This window comes from Ursus americanus, chromosome 27 (assembly GCF_024610735.1).
Source record: "Ursus americanus isolate L20-20 chromosome 27, mUrsAme1.1.p, whole genome shotgun sequence".
In the NCBI taxonomy this organism is placed as follows: Eukaryota; Metazoa; Chordata; class Mammalia; order Carnivora; family Ursidae; genus Ursus; species Ursus americanus.
Window position 1 is genome coordinate 4,723,048 of NC_142153.1, and position 13,975 is coordinate 4,737,022.

At 43.7% G+C, this 13,975-nt stretch overlaps 1 protein-coding gene across 9 annotated transcripts in view; it reads left to right on the plus strand.

The window, feature by feature from the left end:
- Positions 1 to 9,530: 9,530 nt before the first annotated feature.
- INTS10 (integrator complex subunit 10) overlaps positions 9,531 to 13,975 on the plus strand; it is a 36,415-nt gene continuing 31,970 nt past the window's right edge. For 3 of the 9 annotated variants that reach the window (XM_087856346.1, XM_045779139.2, XM_087856347.1), the window contains exons 1-4: positions 9,547 to 9,780; positions 10,358 to 10,425; positions 11,597 to 11,700; positions 12,400 to 12,539. In XM_087856346.1, coding sequence (XP_087712472.1) covers positions 9,652 to 9,780; positions 10,358 to 10,425; positions 11,597 to 11,700; positions 12,400 to 12,539 — 441 coding nt within the window. In that variant the 5' untranslated portion in view covers positions 9,547 to 9,651. Of the gene's footprint in view, positions 9,781 to 10,357; positions 10,426 to 11,596; positions 11,701 to 12,399; positions 12,540 to 13,975 lie in introns of those variants that run through there. The other 6 variants (XM_087856342.1, XM_087856343.1, XM_087856345.1 and 3 more) reach the window with 5 other exon arrangements.

A 13,975-nucleotide genomic window follows, 5' to 3' on the forward strand; every position in this document is an offset into this window, starting at 1 on the left:
GTTAGGAGAAGAAGAAGGAGGAGGGGGGAGGGGGGAGGAGGAGGGGGAGGAGGAGAAGGAGGAGAAGGAGAAGAGGAAGAAGGAGCAGAGGAAGAAGGAGAAGAGGAAGAAGAGGAAGAGGAAGAAGGGGAGGAGGAGAGGAGGAAGAGGAAGAAGAAGAAGAAGAGGAGGAGGAGGAGGAGGAAGAGGAGGAGGAGGAGGAGGAGGAGGAGGAGGAGGAGGAGGAGGAGGAGGAGGAGGAATTATTATTATTCTAGATTCAATATGTCCAGCAGCAAAAATCTAGGAACCGCTATTCAAATATGCACAGTTTTGCTCCAATAAGCCTTGCCAGAGGTTCCACACAGTGTTAAAATCTATCACATTTTGAAATCTATTGGGTCTGTTGCAATAGTTTCAGATATGTCTTCCTTCCACTTTGGTCCTGAAGTGGCTGTGAGAGTCCCAAATGGCTCTAAGAGTTTCCTTGTACAGCCTGGTTCAGAGATGGCCTAGACTGCGATGCTGCAATTTTCCTAGCATACTTTAGAGAAAGGAGTATGATGATATAATGAGATGGGAATGTCGAAGTTAATTCATTATGTGCAGCCTGCTTAGACAACACCAACCCTACAACCCAGGATGGTCCAGAAATGCATTAGTGAAGGGAGTACCAGCAGCCATAAAAATCTCTATATTAACTGTTCTCCTTAGGCCAGACATGCTGGTGGGAGATGCTGCCATAGAATTGGGCTTCCTGCACAGCAAAGGAAATTATCAACAAAATGAAAGGGCAACCTACCAAATGGGAGAGAATAGTTGCAATCATATATCTGACTAAGAGTTAATATCCAAAATACACAAAGAACACTTAAATCTTAATAGCAAACAAACAATCTTATTTAAAAAGGGGCAGAGTATCTGAATAGACATTTTTCCAAAGAAGACATACAGATGACCAACAGGCACATGAAAAAGATACTTAACATCACTAATCATCAGAGAAATGCAAATCAAAACCACAATGAGATATCACCTTGTCCCTGTTAAAATGGCTAATATCAAAAAGATAAGAAATAACAAGTGTTGGTGAGTTTGTGGAAAAAAGGGAACTTTTGTGCACTGTCGGTGGGAATGTATATTGGTACAGCCACTATAAGAAACAGTACGGAGGTTCCTCAAAAAATCATATGTAGAACTACCGTACAATCCAGCAATTCCACTTCTGGGTTTTTAATCTGAAGAAAATGAAAACACTAATTCTAAAATTATATCTGCACTCCCATGTTGATTGCAGCATTATTTACAATAGCGAAATATGGAAACAACATAATCATTGATAGATGATTGGATAAAGAAAGAAGATGTGGTATATATACGATGGAATACTATTCAGGCATAAGAAAGAATGGACTGTTGCCATTCGTGACAACGTGGACAGACCTTGAGAGCATTAATCTAACTGAAATAAGTCAGAGAGAGAGAAATACCATATGATCTCACTTATATGTGGAATCTAAAAACCAAACCAAACAAACAAAAAAACTAAAACCAAAAAAACCAAGCTCATAGATACAGAGAACTGCCTAGTAGTTGCCGGAAGGGAGGATGATGAGGGGCCTGCCAAATGGGAGAGGGAGTGAAAAGTTACAAAATTTCAGTTATAAAATAAACAAGTCATGGGGATGTAATGTATAGTATGGTGACTATAGTTAATAAAACTGTTTTGCATATTTGAAAGTTGCTAAAACAGTAATTTTGAAAAGCTTCACCACAAGAAAAAAAGTTTTCTCTAACAGTGAATGGTAACTATATATGAGTGGATGGATGTTAACTAGACTTATTGTGGTGATCATTTCACAATATATATAAATGTCAAAACACTATGTTGTATACCTAAAACTAATATAGGTTATGTCAGTTATACCTCAAAAATTAATTAATTAATTAATTAATTAATTAAAAGAATGGGGCTTCCTGATTTCAATAGGGATAATGGGATCCCTGTGTCATAGAGGTCAGGTGGTAACACTTGACCATTAGAGAGAAAGCGGAGACAACGACCATAATAAGCCTCAGGGACAGAGAGGCAATCAGAGCATTTTGGTCCCCAGGGGTCTGTGGCAGTGGTAAATCAATCATGAAGTTCCCAGGAATAAGGTAGGTGGGCAGCCTACCGATTCATAAAATCAGAGCAAGTCTAAGCTGAGTGAGCAGAAACCTGACTTTAGTGACTGTAAGTGAAAAGTACCCAATTCCCAGCCTCCAGTCAGCTCACAGATCCAGGATTCCATAACTGAGGTAGATGCCACATCCCTTTGGAAAAGGACTTTGTGAGGGGGGCCTGGGTGGTGCAGTCAGCTAAATGTCCAACTCTTGATTTTGACTCAGGTCATGATCTCAGGGTCGTGGTCTCAGAGCCATGGAATTGAGCCCGATGTCGGGCTCCAAGCTCAGCGTGGAGTCTGCTTAGGACTCTCTCTCCCTCTCCCTCTGCTCCTCCCCCACCACATGTGCACGTGCACACAATCTCTCTCTCTCTCTCTAATAAATAAATCTTTAAAAAAAAACACACAGAAAAAGGACTTTGCAACTTAGCCACAATTTCATATCATAAATCTTCCTTAAAGCCTTCCACAGAGGATGTGCAGCCATTTATCAGGGTGATGGGCACTGGGGAAGAGAAAACCTGGGTTCCTCGGGGTTATTAGATAATGAATTGATGTTGAATTAATTAATTCTGCGTGAGCTCATTAACCCTGAATAACGTTAACTGCTGAAGGCCCACAGCACCACACCAGCCTACCAGTCAGGTCATAAGTGGTGTCTTGGTCCAAGGCTATCTCACAGCATGTCCAACAAATCTCACAGGAAATGATCCTGTAATTATTTCCCCACAGACATGCTTAGCAACTAACAGAAACAATCTTCTAATTGGTTTCCTAATGGAGTAAGAGCCATTGTGTAGGAAAGGTAGAGTGAAAGTTTCTGTTACTGAAAGATACATGGTAGGTGATTCCCATTACATCCCATTTAACTCAACTGATGGTTCATCCTTGAAAAAGCAACATGGATCTTGGAGAGTATGAGTTGTCATGAACTTAATCAGCTATTGGTGTTAACTTCAGCAGCTATTCCAGATATATCTTTACTTTGTAGTAAAACAAATTAGCACAGCTTCTGATAACTTGGTAAGCAAAGGCCAAGTTGAGTAGAGCCCAAAGGAACAGAAATAAGTTTCTTTTGCCTGTGACATAGGGATATTGTGTGGAGCCTCTGACAAGGGCTAATGGGAGAATCACAGTGAGAGCCCAAAGCAAGCTCATTTGAAAAGCAGTTCCTAGGGGGCACCTGGGTAGTTCAGTCGCTTCACGATCTGCCTTTGGCTCAAGTCATGATCCCAGGATTCTGGGATCAAGCCCCACATTGGGCTCCCTGCTCAGCAGGAATCCTGCTTCTCCCTCTCCTTCTGCCTGCCACTCCCCCTGCTTGTTCTCTCTCTCAAATAAATCAAATATAATCTTTAAAAAAAAAAAAAAGCAGTTCCTAGATTGCTACCGGAGCCTGGTGGACATTGACCCCTGACTTGTAGGCTATCAACTGACCTGTGATCTGAGGTGCCCATCATTAACTTGCTATTATCTAAAACATCATTTAGGATCCCATCATAAAATTAGGAGTGTGTAGAATCATTCTACTATTTAGTGGAAATACAATAGATAAGAGAGAGCCTGAGCAGGTCTCAAAATCACAAGAAATTCTCATGACCATGGCTCAGAGTCCCATGTAGCTATGTCTGCTGCCTTACCACCTCTCCCTGGACTCGTGTCCGTGGCCTCATGAGAGCACCTGGTGTACACAAGGGTGCGCGGTATGCTGGCATCTGGAAGTGGGTGACCACCAAAGGACAGCCACACTCAGGGCTAGCCCTAAGATACAATAAAAGGGAATATCTCCAGCACATAGAACTTTGAGTAGTTCATCCATGGTCCACTCTGGACCTGAGGTATGAATCTCTACTGACATGGGAAGTCATTGACAGATTATCTGACAGATCAGGGGCTTGGAGAGAGCAAAATTGGAAGACTGGTGACAAAGAGATCTGGGAAAGTAAATGTGGACTCTCAGAATGGGTGCAAAATGTAAAAGCAGTTGTATTTTACATAAATGCTTCCCAGGGGACATCCACAGCAAAGAAGACTCTCACTGAATCAGGTGGAAACAAGATGACTCATCCCGTGGATGTCCGTCAATCTCTTTCCCCAGCCATTCATTGTTTGCTCAGTGGATACACGAAAAAAGTGGCCATGGCAGCAGGGATGCTATGTGTGAGCTCAACATGAACTTCCCCTCACCAAGGATGATATGACTGGAGTTACCATTGAGTGCCAAATGGCCAATGGCAGAAGCCAAAACAAGACCCCCAATATGGCGTCATTTCCCCAGAGTGGAGGGTGAGGGGAGCAGCCAGCTACCTAGTGGAAAGCTGATTAACACTTAACACTTAACACTGGACCTGTTCTTCATGGAGAAGGGAGTGATTTGTCCTCATGAGAATTCATACTATTCAGATTTGCCCCCATAACATTCTGCGCATTCCATTCATGTCTTACAGAACACCTTATTCATCACCATTGTATCCCATACAATATCACTTCAGGCCCAATAACATCTTATGGCAAAACAAATGTGGCAGAGGGAACAGGCCCAGTGCATTCACTGGTCTTACTCTGTTCCCATCACCCAGAAGTATGTGGCCTGACAGAATGGTGGATATGGTCTACTGGAGGTTTAACTAGGGTGTCAGCTAAACCACAATCCTGTGAGGTTGGGCAACTGTCCTATCGACATAGGATATGCTTTAAACCAAACAAGGGTGGGAGGAGAGAGTGGCCCCTCAAAATATACCCAATAATCCACTAAAGGAATTTTTTCTAACTGTCCCCCTTAAATCTTGTGCTCTGAGAATTTGGAAGTCCAAATTCCAAAGAGAGGAGGGTAAGCACCAGGGAACATAGTCAGGCTTCCATTGAATTGGAAGCAAGACTGCCACCTGACCATTTGGTGCTCCTGGCACCAGTGAACCAACAGGCAGAAAAGAAAGGGGCTACTGTATTAGTCAGATCTTTGATCCTGATTCCCAAGGGAAATGGTTGCCGATACACAAATGCCGAGAAGGGACTATGGCTGGAACCAGAGGGCTTCTCAGGTGCCTCATAGCGGTCCGACGTCTGAGCTGGGTTACCTAGAAATGCCTGAGACAGGGATTTAGGAACACATGATTTATTTAGGGAGTGTGTCCTTCAAGAAAAACCTCTAAAGGAAGGAAGCAGGATAGGGGAAGGGGAAAGAGCTGAACGTAGCTGTGGTCTCAGACAAACTTGCTCTGAACATAAACTATGCCATAGATTTCCTCCCTTTGAGGCAAGGGCACTACCTTTTTTCACTTGTATTGTACCTTGTGTTACTCTTTGGAATGGCCAACTTTTGAAGGAAGCTGAAGGCAATTCTCTACGGAAGGGAACAGCTGTGAGCAGTTAGCAGCCTATACAGCAGTGGGGGTGGGGGTGCCGCCTGGGAGAGGGGAACTGTGCAGGGCACACAGCATCTACTAAAAACAATGGGAAGCCACAGCAACCCCCCTAAAACATGTCCTCTTCTGGTAGGAATCCGGAGAACTAGATGGACACTGTAGATGTGAGAATAACGGATAGGGCAGATTTTCTGAGGAAACCAAGACTACAGGATTCGGAGCACCGGTGAAGATTTTGGCCTTGAATGAAAGGGACCCTCTATCCTCTGAAACCATAGGGAATGAAATCTCTGTAAAATTAAAGGTTTAGGTAAATCGATAAGCAAAGGGTGAAAAAAATTCAAAATTCACCTAAATTGTATTGAAAACCTACTATTAATACATGTCTGGCATATCTTAGGGGCCGGGACAGTAACAGCATAAGAAACGGGCCTCTGATCCAATATAAAACAGTACAAGGATGATGGAGCCAAGGTGGGCTGGGTCAGGGAGGTGTTATCTGAGACACAAAGAATCAATTCCCTCCACGCTAGCAGTAGGGAGTGCTCTGAGCAGAGCAGAAGTGACAGCCCACGTGAATGCCTGGAGAAGATGGAGAACACAACACATGGGAGAACTGAACGAAGTTCTGGGACGAGGGGTAGTAGCAAAAGGTAAGGCAGAGCCGTGCCTGCAAGCCAGGTAGCAGCATAGCACAGCACACATCACCGTTCAAACCATCAAAGGGTCTTAAGAATATGTACCCTGTGACATGTGTGGTCTTGAACGATCAATAGGGCCATGGTTCCAACATTGACGGAGACTAAGCAAGGCCTGATGGCCTCAATCTTCTCCATTAAAGGCTAAACCATCTGCTCAAGGTGAAGAGTACGAGCACGTGAGAAAAATTACACAAATTACAAAGGCTTCAGACAGCTGGTGAAAGAATGGGAGGTGGGAGAAGTCGAGGCCCAGACCGATACTAAGCCCTGGAATTTGGTGCAGCGTCAATCGGCCCCTGCGCACTACTCACCAACAGAACCCGGCCTCCTCCACACTCCTTGAACGTATACTCACTGCACCTACTTCAAACCAGTTGCATCGTCTAGGAAGAGGCACATAGGCTGGATCCAGGGTTGGTCACGTGAAGAGCGGATACAGCGGTGGGATGAGAACGCACAGACCGCGAACGTGCTGCACGTCAGAGCACAGGCCTTAGCGTGCGCGGGAAAGGAGGAGGTCCAGGAGGGGTCAAATATACTAGGAGAAGAGTGTAGGTGTCAAGGACATAGAAATCTGTGAAGCCAAAATCCGGGAGAAGAGAAATGAGGAAATTGCTGAAAAGCACCAAGTGTGGGAAAGTTCAGAGGTTGCATTTGTGAGTTTGAAGTTTTTGAGGCGGAAGGTAAAAAGCAACATAGAGTTTAATACAAATCGCTGAACTGAGTTTAAGGAACTTCCGGCTGGATGCTGGGCATTTCACATGGCTTAGAAGTTGTGGCGGAGAACGTGAGCCAGGAGCTCAGATTCTTAGTGAGGCTTCAAGATCACAACAAAGAGGCCTAAAGACGGCAACTCACCTCGTGAGGGACCTCCTTTCCGTACTTCCCGATGTCGCAGGACACCCTAGGAGAAATGTTTAGCTGGACACCTTTCAAAGTTAAGAAGTCGGCAAGAAAATAGCTACAAATCTTACATTGTATTCTGGCAAAAAAGTAAGAGGCAATTTCAACTGGTTGGCACCTAAATACAACCAGAGTTCCCTTCTTTAGCCTCTAGATTGAAAATATTAATTTACAACTGTTATCTAACAGAACACTAAATAACTAAAGACTTAGGGACAAGTGTACGATTTTGTTTTGGATTTCGTTTTGGTAATTCCAGACCCAAAACATAAAGTTTAAAAACCAAATCAGTCATTTTTGCCACTCGAAAATCCTTGCATAACACTTTATTAATATTAAATAACGAAAAAATTTAAGTCAGCAATCTGCTTTTATGACCTGTTTGTTATAAGATAAAAATTACCCTGAGCTGTTTAAGTTCCATTTTCTACCTTCTTTTCTACAAAGCCAAAAGAATTCTGTCACTGGGCAATTCTGGCCTATGAAGTGATGGCACAATTAGGCTATTGCTGTACGTAATCAGGAGACCTTAAACAGCATCTTTGGAACCAGAATGCTTCCTCAAGAATGCAATCAATAGATCACAGAATGACTGATGTTAATGCAGTGAATCTAGCTAAGATATCTTTGGGGCTACTAATGAAACAAAATCAAATTTTAAAAATTTTGAGTAAAAGGGGCACGCCTGGGTGTCTCAGTCAGTTAAGCATGTGCCTTTGGCTCAGGTCATGATCCCAGAGTCCGGGGATAGAGCACAGCATCAGGCTCCCTGCTCATCTGGGAGTCTGCTTCTCCCTCTGCCCCTCCCCCATCTTGTGCTCTCTTACTCTTTCACTTTCTCTCAAATAAATAAATAAAACCTTTAAAATCTTTGAGTAAAAGGAAAGATAATTAAAAGTGCTATTTTTAGGGGCGCCTGGGTGGCTCAGTCGTTAAGCATCTGCCTTTGGCCCAGGGCGTGATCCCAGAGTCCTGGGATGGAGTCCCGCATCAGGCTCCCTGCCTTGCTGGGAGCCTGCTTCTTCCTCTCCCACTCCCCCTGCTTGTGTTTCCTCTCTTGCTGGCTGTCTCTGTCAAATAAATAAAGAAAATCTTTAAAAAATAATAATAAAATAAAAAATAAAGGTGCTATTTTTAGGATGATATCACAAACTAAATAGCAAAATAAAAGAGCTTGGATTTGATAGCAGTGGTGCTTTATACTGCTTCTTTGCACCTTCCCTTCTTGGTACTTACCTCTAAATTTAGCATACTAACTCACCATTAACTTTAAGATCGTTTATTTATCAATTATCACCATTAGTAAGAATGTATTAGACCTTATATATACCCATGAATAGTAATGTATATATTCATACTTATTTAAAATATAATTTTTCATGTATATAAGTACCTAGTAATTTCTATTTTTAAAACATATCAGCTTTGAATCCTTAATCTCTTGGCTTTAAATCAAATAAATTGAAGATATCAGTGGTAAAAAGAACTTGCTAAAACTTTTTGTATATAGAACTTGGATTGAGATCTAATGAATCCACATTTTGGTACATTCTTCCTAGTAGGCAGCCAAGTATTGCTACTCCAGCACTTAAATGCAGCCTCCCCCTCACCAGAGCAGGGAGACTATTTTGTTTTCCTTCTCTCAAACGGAAATCAAATCTGGAGTTTAGGTGAACATGACACTAATATGATGGGAAGAGATCATTAAAATGGCCTATTTTTCTGTAGGCCACATGTCCATATCATTGTAAAACCTCTGCTGGGATAGGAATACCCTTTGTAGCTCCCATTGCATGCAGCAAAGCACTTTCTAAGTACTAATTACTGCAATAGCTCAATGTTTGTTGTAGAAATCAACGAATAAAGGCGCAACAATATAATGTGGACATACTTAGAAATGATAAAATGCACCAGAACGAACGCTAGGCATTACCATGCTCCTCTGTGCCTTGGCCCCTAATCTGGCCTGACTTTTCCCCATAAACCTAATCCTGGGCAATGCCCCAGGGACAGGTTCCTCAACTCCGCTCGGCCGGAGGGAGCTCTGCGCACTCCTTCCCTCCTCCTCCTAGGCCGCCCTCTCCCTCTCCCTCTCCCTCTCAAACTTCTTCCCAGCCTGGTCCTGGATACCAGACCTCAAGAACACCCAGGGACCGCCCACCCGCAGATCTCCAGGAGAGGGATGGAAGAACCCGCGGAGGAAGCTCGGCGACTACGATCTCTTGCGCATGCTTCCGGGCCGGACAAGAGTCACGCTGGAGCCCGCAAGAATGGGAATCCACTTCTCCACATTTTGGAGGTGACCTGGAAAAGTCCGTACCAAAACACTAAATCTTCAAAGGAGGAACGCGCCGGACCTTTCAGGAGATCCGACCGGAGGAGCTGCTCGCAAAACCCGGAAAGCTTTTCCGGATCGGCCAACGCGGACATGCGCAGAAGCCTCCCCCGCGGCGGCTGCGGCGGCGGCGGCGACTGTGTCTCCAGATCCGGAAGGTAAACGACCTCAGCTGCCGGTGGCCTGACGCCTCCTGGGTCATGTCGGCCCAGGGTGACTGCGAGTTCCTGGTGCAGCGAGCCCGGGAGCTGGTGCAGCACGACCTGTGGGCAGCCAAAGCTTGGCTGATCACAGCCCGCAGCCTCTACCCCGCAGACTTTAACATCCAGGTGAGGTCAGGCCCTTGCACGCGGCTGCCCCAGTGGAGGTGTAGCACTTGGCCGCTCCGGGGCTACACTGGCCGCCAGCTCTTCCCGCCTTGGGGGCCGTCGCCTCCAGTCCGGCCCGCCCCTCTCGCTCTCTTCCCCCTTCTCTCCACCTCCCCCGCGCCGCTCTCCGACACCCCTCACACGCCTTCTCCCCCGCGAGACCAGCACCTTGAGATACAGCGGACCCGTTGGAGGTCCGGGTGGCTGGAGGCGTTGGGGGTGTTTTGCTTTCCGGTGGCCGGCTCGGCCCCCCACCGCCTCTGGGAAAGGCCGTCTTCCCGCTCGTTCATCATGGCAGCCATTTGTGTAGTGCCTACTAATTTTGAGACCTTATTCCTCCAATCTTGGGGACCGAAGGATTGTAAGTGACCCCGAGGGTCGCACTCCTAAGCCCCGTGGCTCTGTGCCAGCAGGTGATGCTTTGCTGTCAGGCCCTCCCGGGTTGGGGGTGCTCAGTGAAGGCCAGCTAGCTGCGGGCGGTGAGCTAGGACCAACCCCGGGCGGAGGTTGTGACCCTCGGGGCCGATCTGTGTTGCAGTATGAGATGTACACCATCGAGCGGAATGCCGAGAGGACTGCCACCGCCGGGAGACTGCTGTACGACATGTGAGTTCAGCTTGCACTGCCCTCGACCTTTGAGGTTTTGTCTGTGTGTGGAAGTGGGAGCTGGGGGGAGATCTTCAAGTTCATCTGCATCTCTTGCGTCTAGGCCTTCGGTAACTGCTGACGTGCCTTCTGCAGAGAAGGCTTATGTTTTCTTCTTGTTAAAACTTTTCTTTCAATAATGTATTTTATTTTGGAAATAATACGTGCTCTTTGCAGTTCGGACAATACTGAAATATAGAGAATAACAAGTGAAAGTTCCTCCAGCTCAACCAGAGTTTCTTGTGTCTGTGTACATGTATACACAATGCAACACATACAAGTTGGTGTTTGTGGGAAAGAGCTACAAAAGGGAAATCATACTGCATATATCACGCTGCAGCTTGCTTTCTTCACCCACTGTCATGGAGGGATGCCTTTATTTTTCAGTATGTAGAGCTCTTCTTTTTCATATTTGCATAGCATTTCATAACATTCGTGGACATTGAGGTAGTTTCCAATTATTTGAGATTATATTCAGAGTGTCAGTAAGCAATTTTGTACCCAAATTTTAGTGTTTTTCTGTAGAGTAGATTCTTAAACATTGATTTTCACAGTCAAGGGTATACGGGATACACTATCAAATTACTCTCCAAAAAATACTATTCGAATTTACATTTCTACTAGCCGTGTATAAGAGTGCCCATTTTCCCACACATTTGCCAGCATTGGATATTATCAGTCTTTCTATCGGGTTTTTGATTTTTGCCAGTGATAGAAAGTGGTATCTTACTATTTTTTGGAAGTTTGTGTGCATCGTATTACTAATAAGACTGAGTATCTTTTCAAGTGTTCTCTTTGTCTTTTTGTATTCTTTCTGTGTTTTGCTTTTGCCCACTTTTTCTTTTGGGTAGGTTTTTTTTCTTTTCTTTTTTCTCGTTGATATTTAGGCGTGCTTTATATATTATGGTCATTTGTCTTTTCACTTATAAAAACTCTAAAGACTTTTGTGATTAACTTCATTTTCCTTAATTAGTTTTTATTTTTGTATCTTTATTTTGGTTTGTTTGGGTGCATCCACATATTCACTTGTAATAAAGAAAAATGTGTATTTCTCCGTATGCTCATGTTCTTTTCTTTTTGTAATACTATATAGAATCTGACATTTTAATTTATTGCATTCATTTTAAAATAGGTTTGTGAATTTCCCAGATCAGCCCGTGGTGTGGAGAGAAATCAGCATTATTACATCAGCATTAAGGAACGATTCACAGGATAAACAAACCCAATTTTTAAGAAGTAAGAATGGCGTTATAACTTAATGGTGTATAAATTACCGTTTCTGGAATACTAAGTTGTATATAGTAATTTCACAGAAAACTCAACATCTGTGGTACTGGTATCCAAATGTATGTTTGTTCTTGACAACTGAGGTCTGTGCAAATGGTGTCATTTGGTCCCTTGAGCATTTGCTTAGAAACCTCTAAGCTTCCTTAAAGGGTGTGCATTTATCAGTTGGACCAGGGAATTGAATATATTTTTAGCAGGTTTTATAGTGATCAGAAAGCATCTGTAGGTTAGGCAGATCTCCACAAAAAAGGAGAGAAACTTTTAGTGGTTTATGACCTTTCCCCTGGGTTGTGATAGCCAATCAGAGATTTCAAATTCTGGATAAAAAAGTATGTGGTTTAGGTTATTTCAAGTTAAACGAGTGCATCCTCTTTATCTCAGCCAGCAGCAAGCACTGTTGTGACCCTTCCCCTACGCCATTCTTATCTTCTGGATCTGATAAGGCCTCCAAGTGTTTTAGGGTCATTCAGCAAACATCTGTGTCCAATACCATCTGACCCAGAAGCCTTCTAGGTTGTAGGTAAAACTGAAACAGTGATTCTAAATGTAGTATTTACTGCTCAGTACATGAAAATGCCTTATTTCCACTTTAGCTTCAGGATTTTCTTTCTGAAAGAAAATTTTTAAAGTACAATGTGTTATGTACAGGTTTATTTGAAACTCTCCCTGGTCGGGTCCAGTGCGAAATGTTACTAAAGGTTACGGAACAATGCTTCAACACATTGGAACGATCAGAAATGTTGCTTCTACTTTTGAGACGCTTCCCTGAAACAGTGGTGCAGCATGGGGTATGATTTGATCCTTTCCTTTTCCTCAAGAGAAAATAAAACCGATCAGCACATCCATCAGCTGGGTTAGAAGCTATAGTGGGTATTATTCTAAAAGCAGAAATTCTGAAGAATACTGGGTAAGACTGAACTTAAATCAAGGAATCTTCATCAGTAAAGCTCAAACGATGTTACTGTCATCAGACTTCGTAAATTTCCAGAAGCTGTCCCATCAGTGTAAGGAAATAGTCACCAAGCTTTGACAGTGCTATTTATTTGCAATCTGTAAAGTACAGTAAAGTTGTTTGTTTGTTTTTTTTAATCCTCTTCCAGAGGTGCCTGGGTGGCACAGTCAGTTGAGCGTCTGACTTTTGGTTTCGGCTCAGGTTGTGATCTCAGGGTGGTGAGATTAAGCCCCATGCCAGGCTCCCAGCTCAGCATGGAGTCTGCTTGAGATTCCCTCCCTCTCCCTCTCCTTCTCCCTCTGCACCCACGCTCCCTCATGCATGCTCTCTCTCTAAATAAATAAATCTTTTTAAAAAATCCTATTGCACTGTAGTCAACAATGTTTGAATTTAACTGAGAGCCATAGTCTATAGTCTTCACAGACATGTTTTTCATGTGCTTTTCCCTCTATTCCTTCTGTCTGTAATAATTATTGGTAAGTGTTAGGTATCTTCTTCCATACTCCCTGTACTCCCTGGACCCCTTGAGGTAGACAGTATCCCACTTTAGAGATGAGGAGAATCTTAAATACGTTAGTAGCTTCTTATAGCTAGTAAGTGGGAGATTTAGGATTCAAATCCTTAACTCTATTAATTCAAACTCTCTTGTTTATTCTTACCCACACTATCTTTCAAACTTCTGGCTCCAGTTAACCTTTTCTGTACCTCCCTCTATTCATTTCCTAGGGCTGCTGTAACAAAGGACCAGAAAACTGAGTGGCTTAGAACAACCAAAATTTATTCCCACACAGTTCTGAAAGCTGAAAGTCCAAAAGCAAGGTGCGGGCAGAGCCATGCTCCCTCTAAAGCCTCTAGGGAAAGATCCTTCCTGCCTCTCCCTGGCTTCTGGTGGTCACCAGCAATCTTTGTCATTCTTCAGCTTGCAGCTTCATCATTCCAGTTTCCGCCTCTGTTGTCACATGACTTTCTTCCCTATGTGTCTATGTTCCTGTGTCTTTACATGACCATGTAAGGAGTGTAGTCATTGGATTTGGGCTTGCCCTAACCCAGTGTGCCCTCTTCTCAACTAATTGCATCTACAAAGAGCTTACTTTTTTTATAAGATAAAATATATGTAGGGTCACATTCTGAGACTCTTTGAGTGGACATGAATTTTGGGAGGATGCTATTCAACCCAATACATTCCTTGATCCTTACTCAACTATTAGCTTTTTGTGTTACCTTTTCCATTATTCACCCCACCCCATGCATCGCCAACTGACCCCAAGGAAG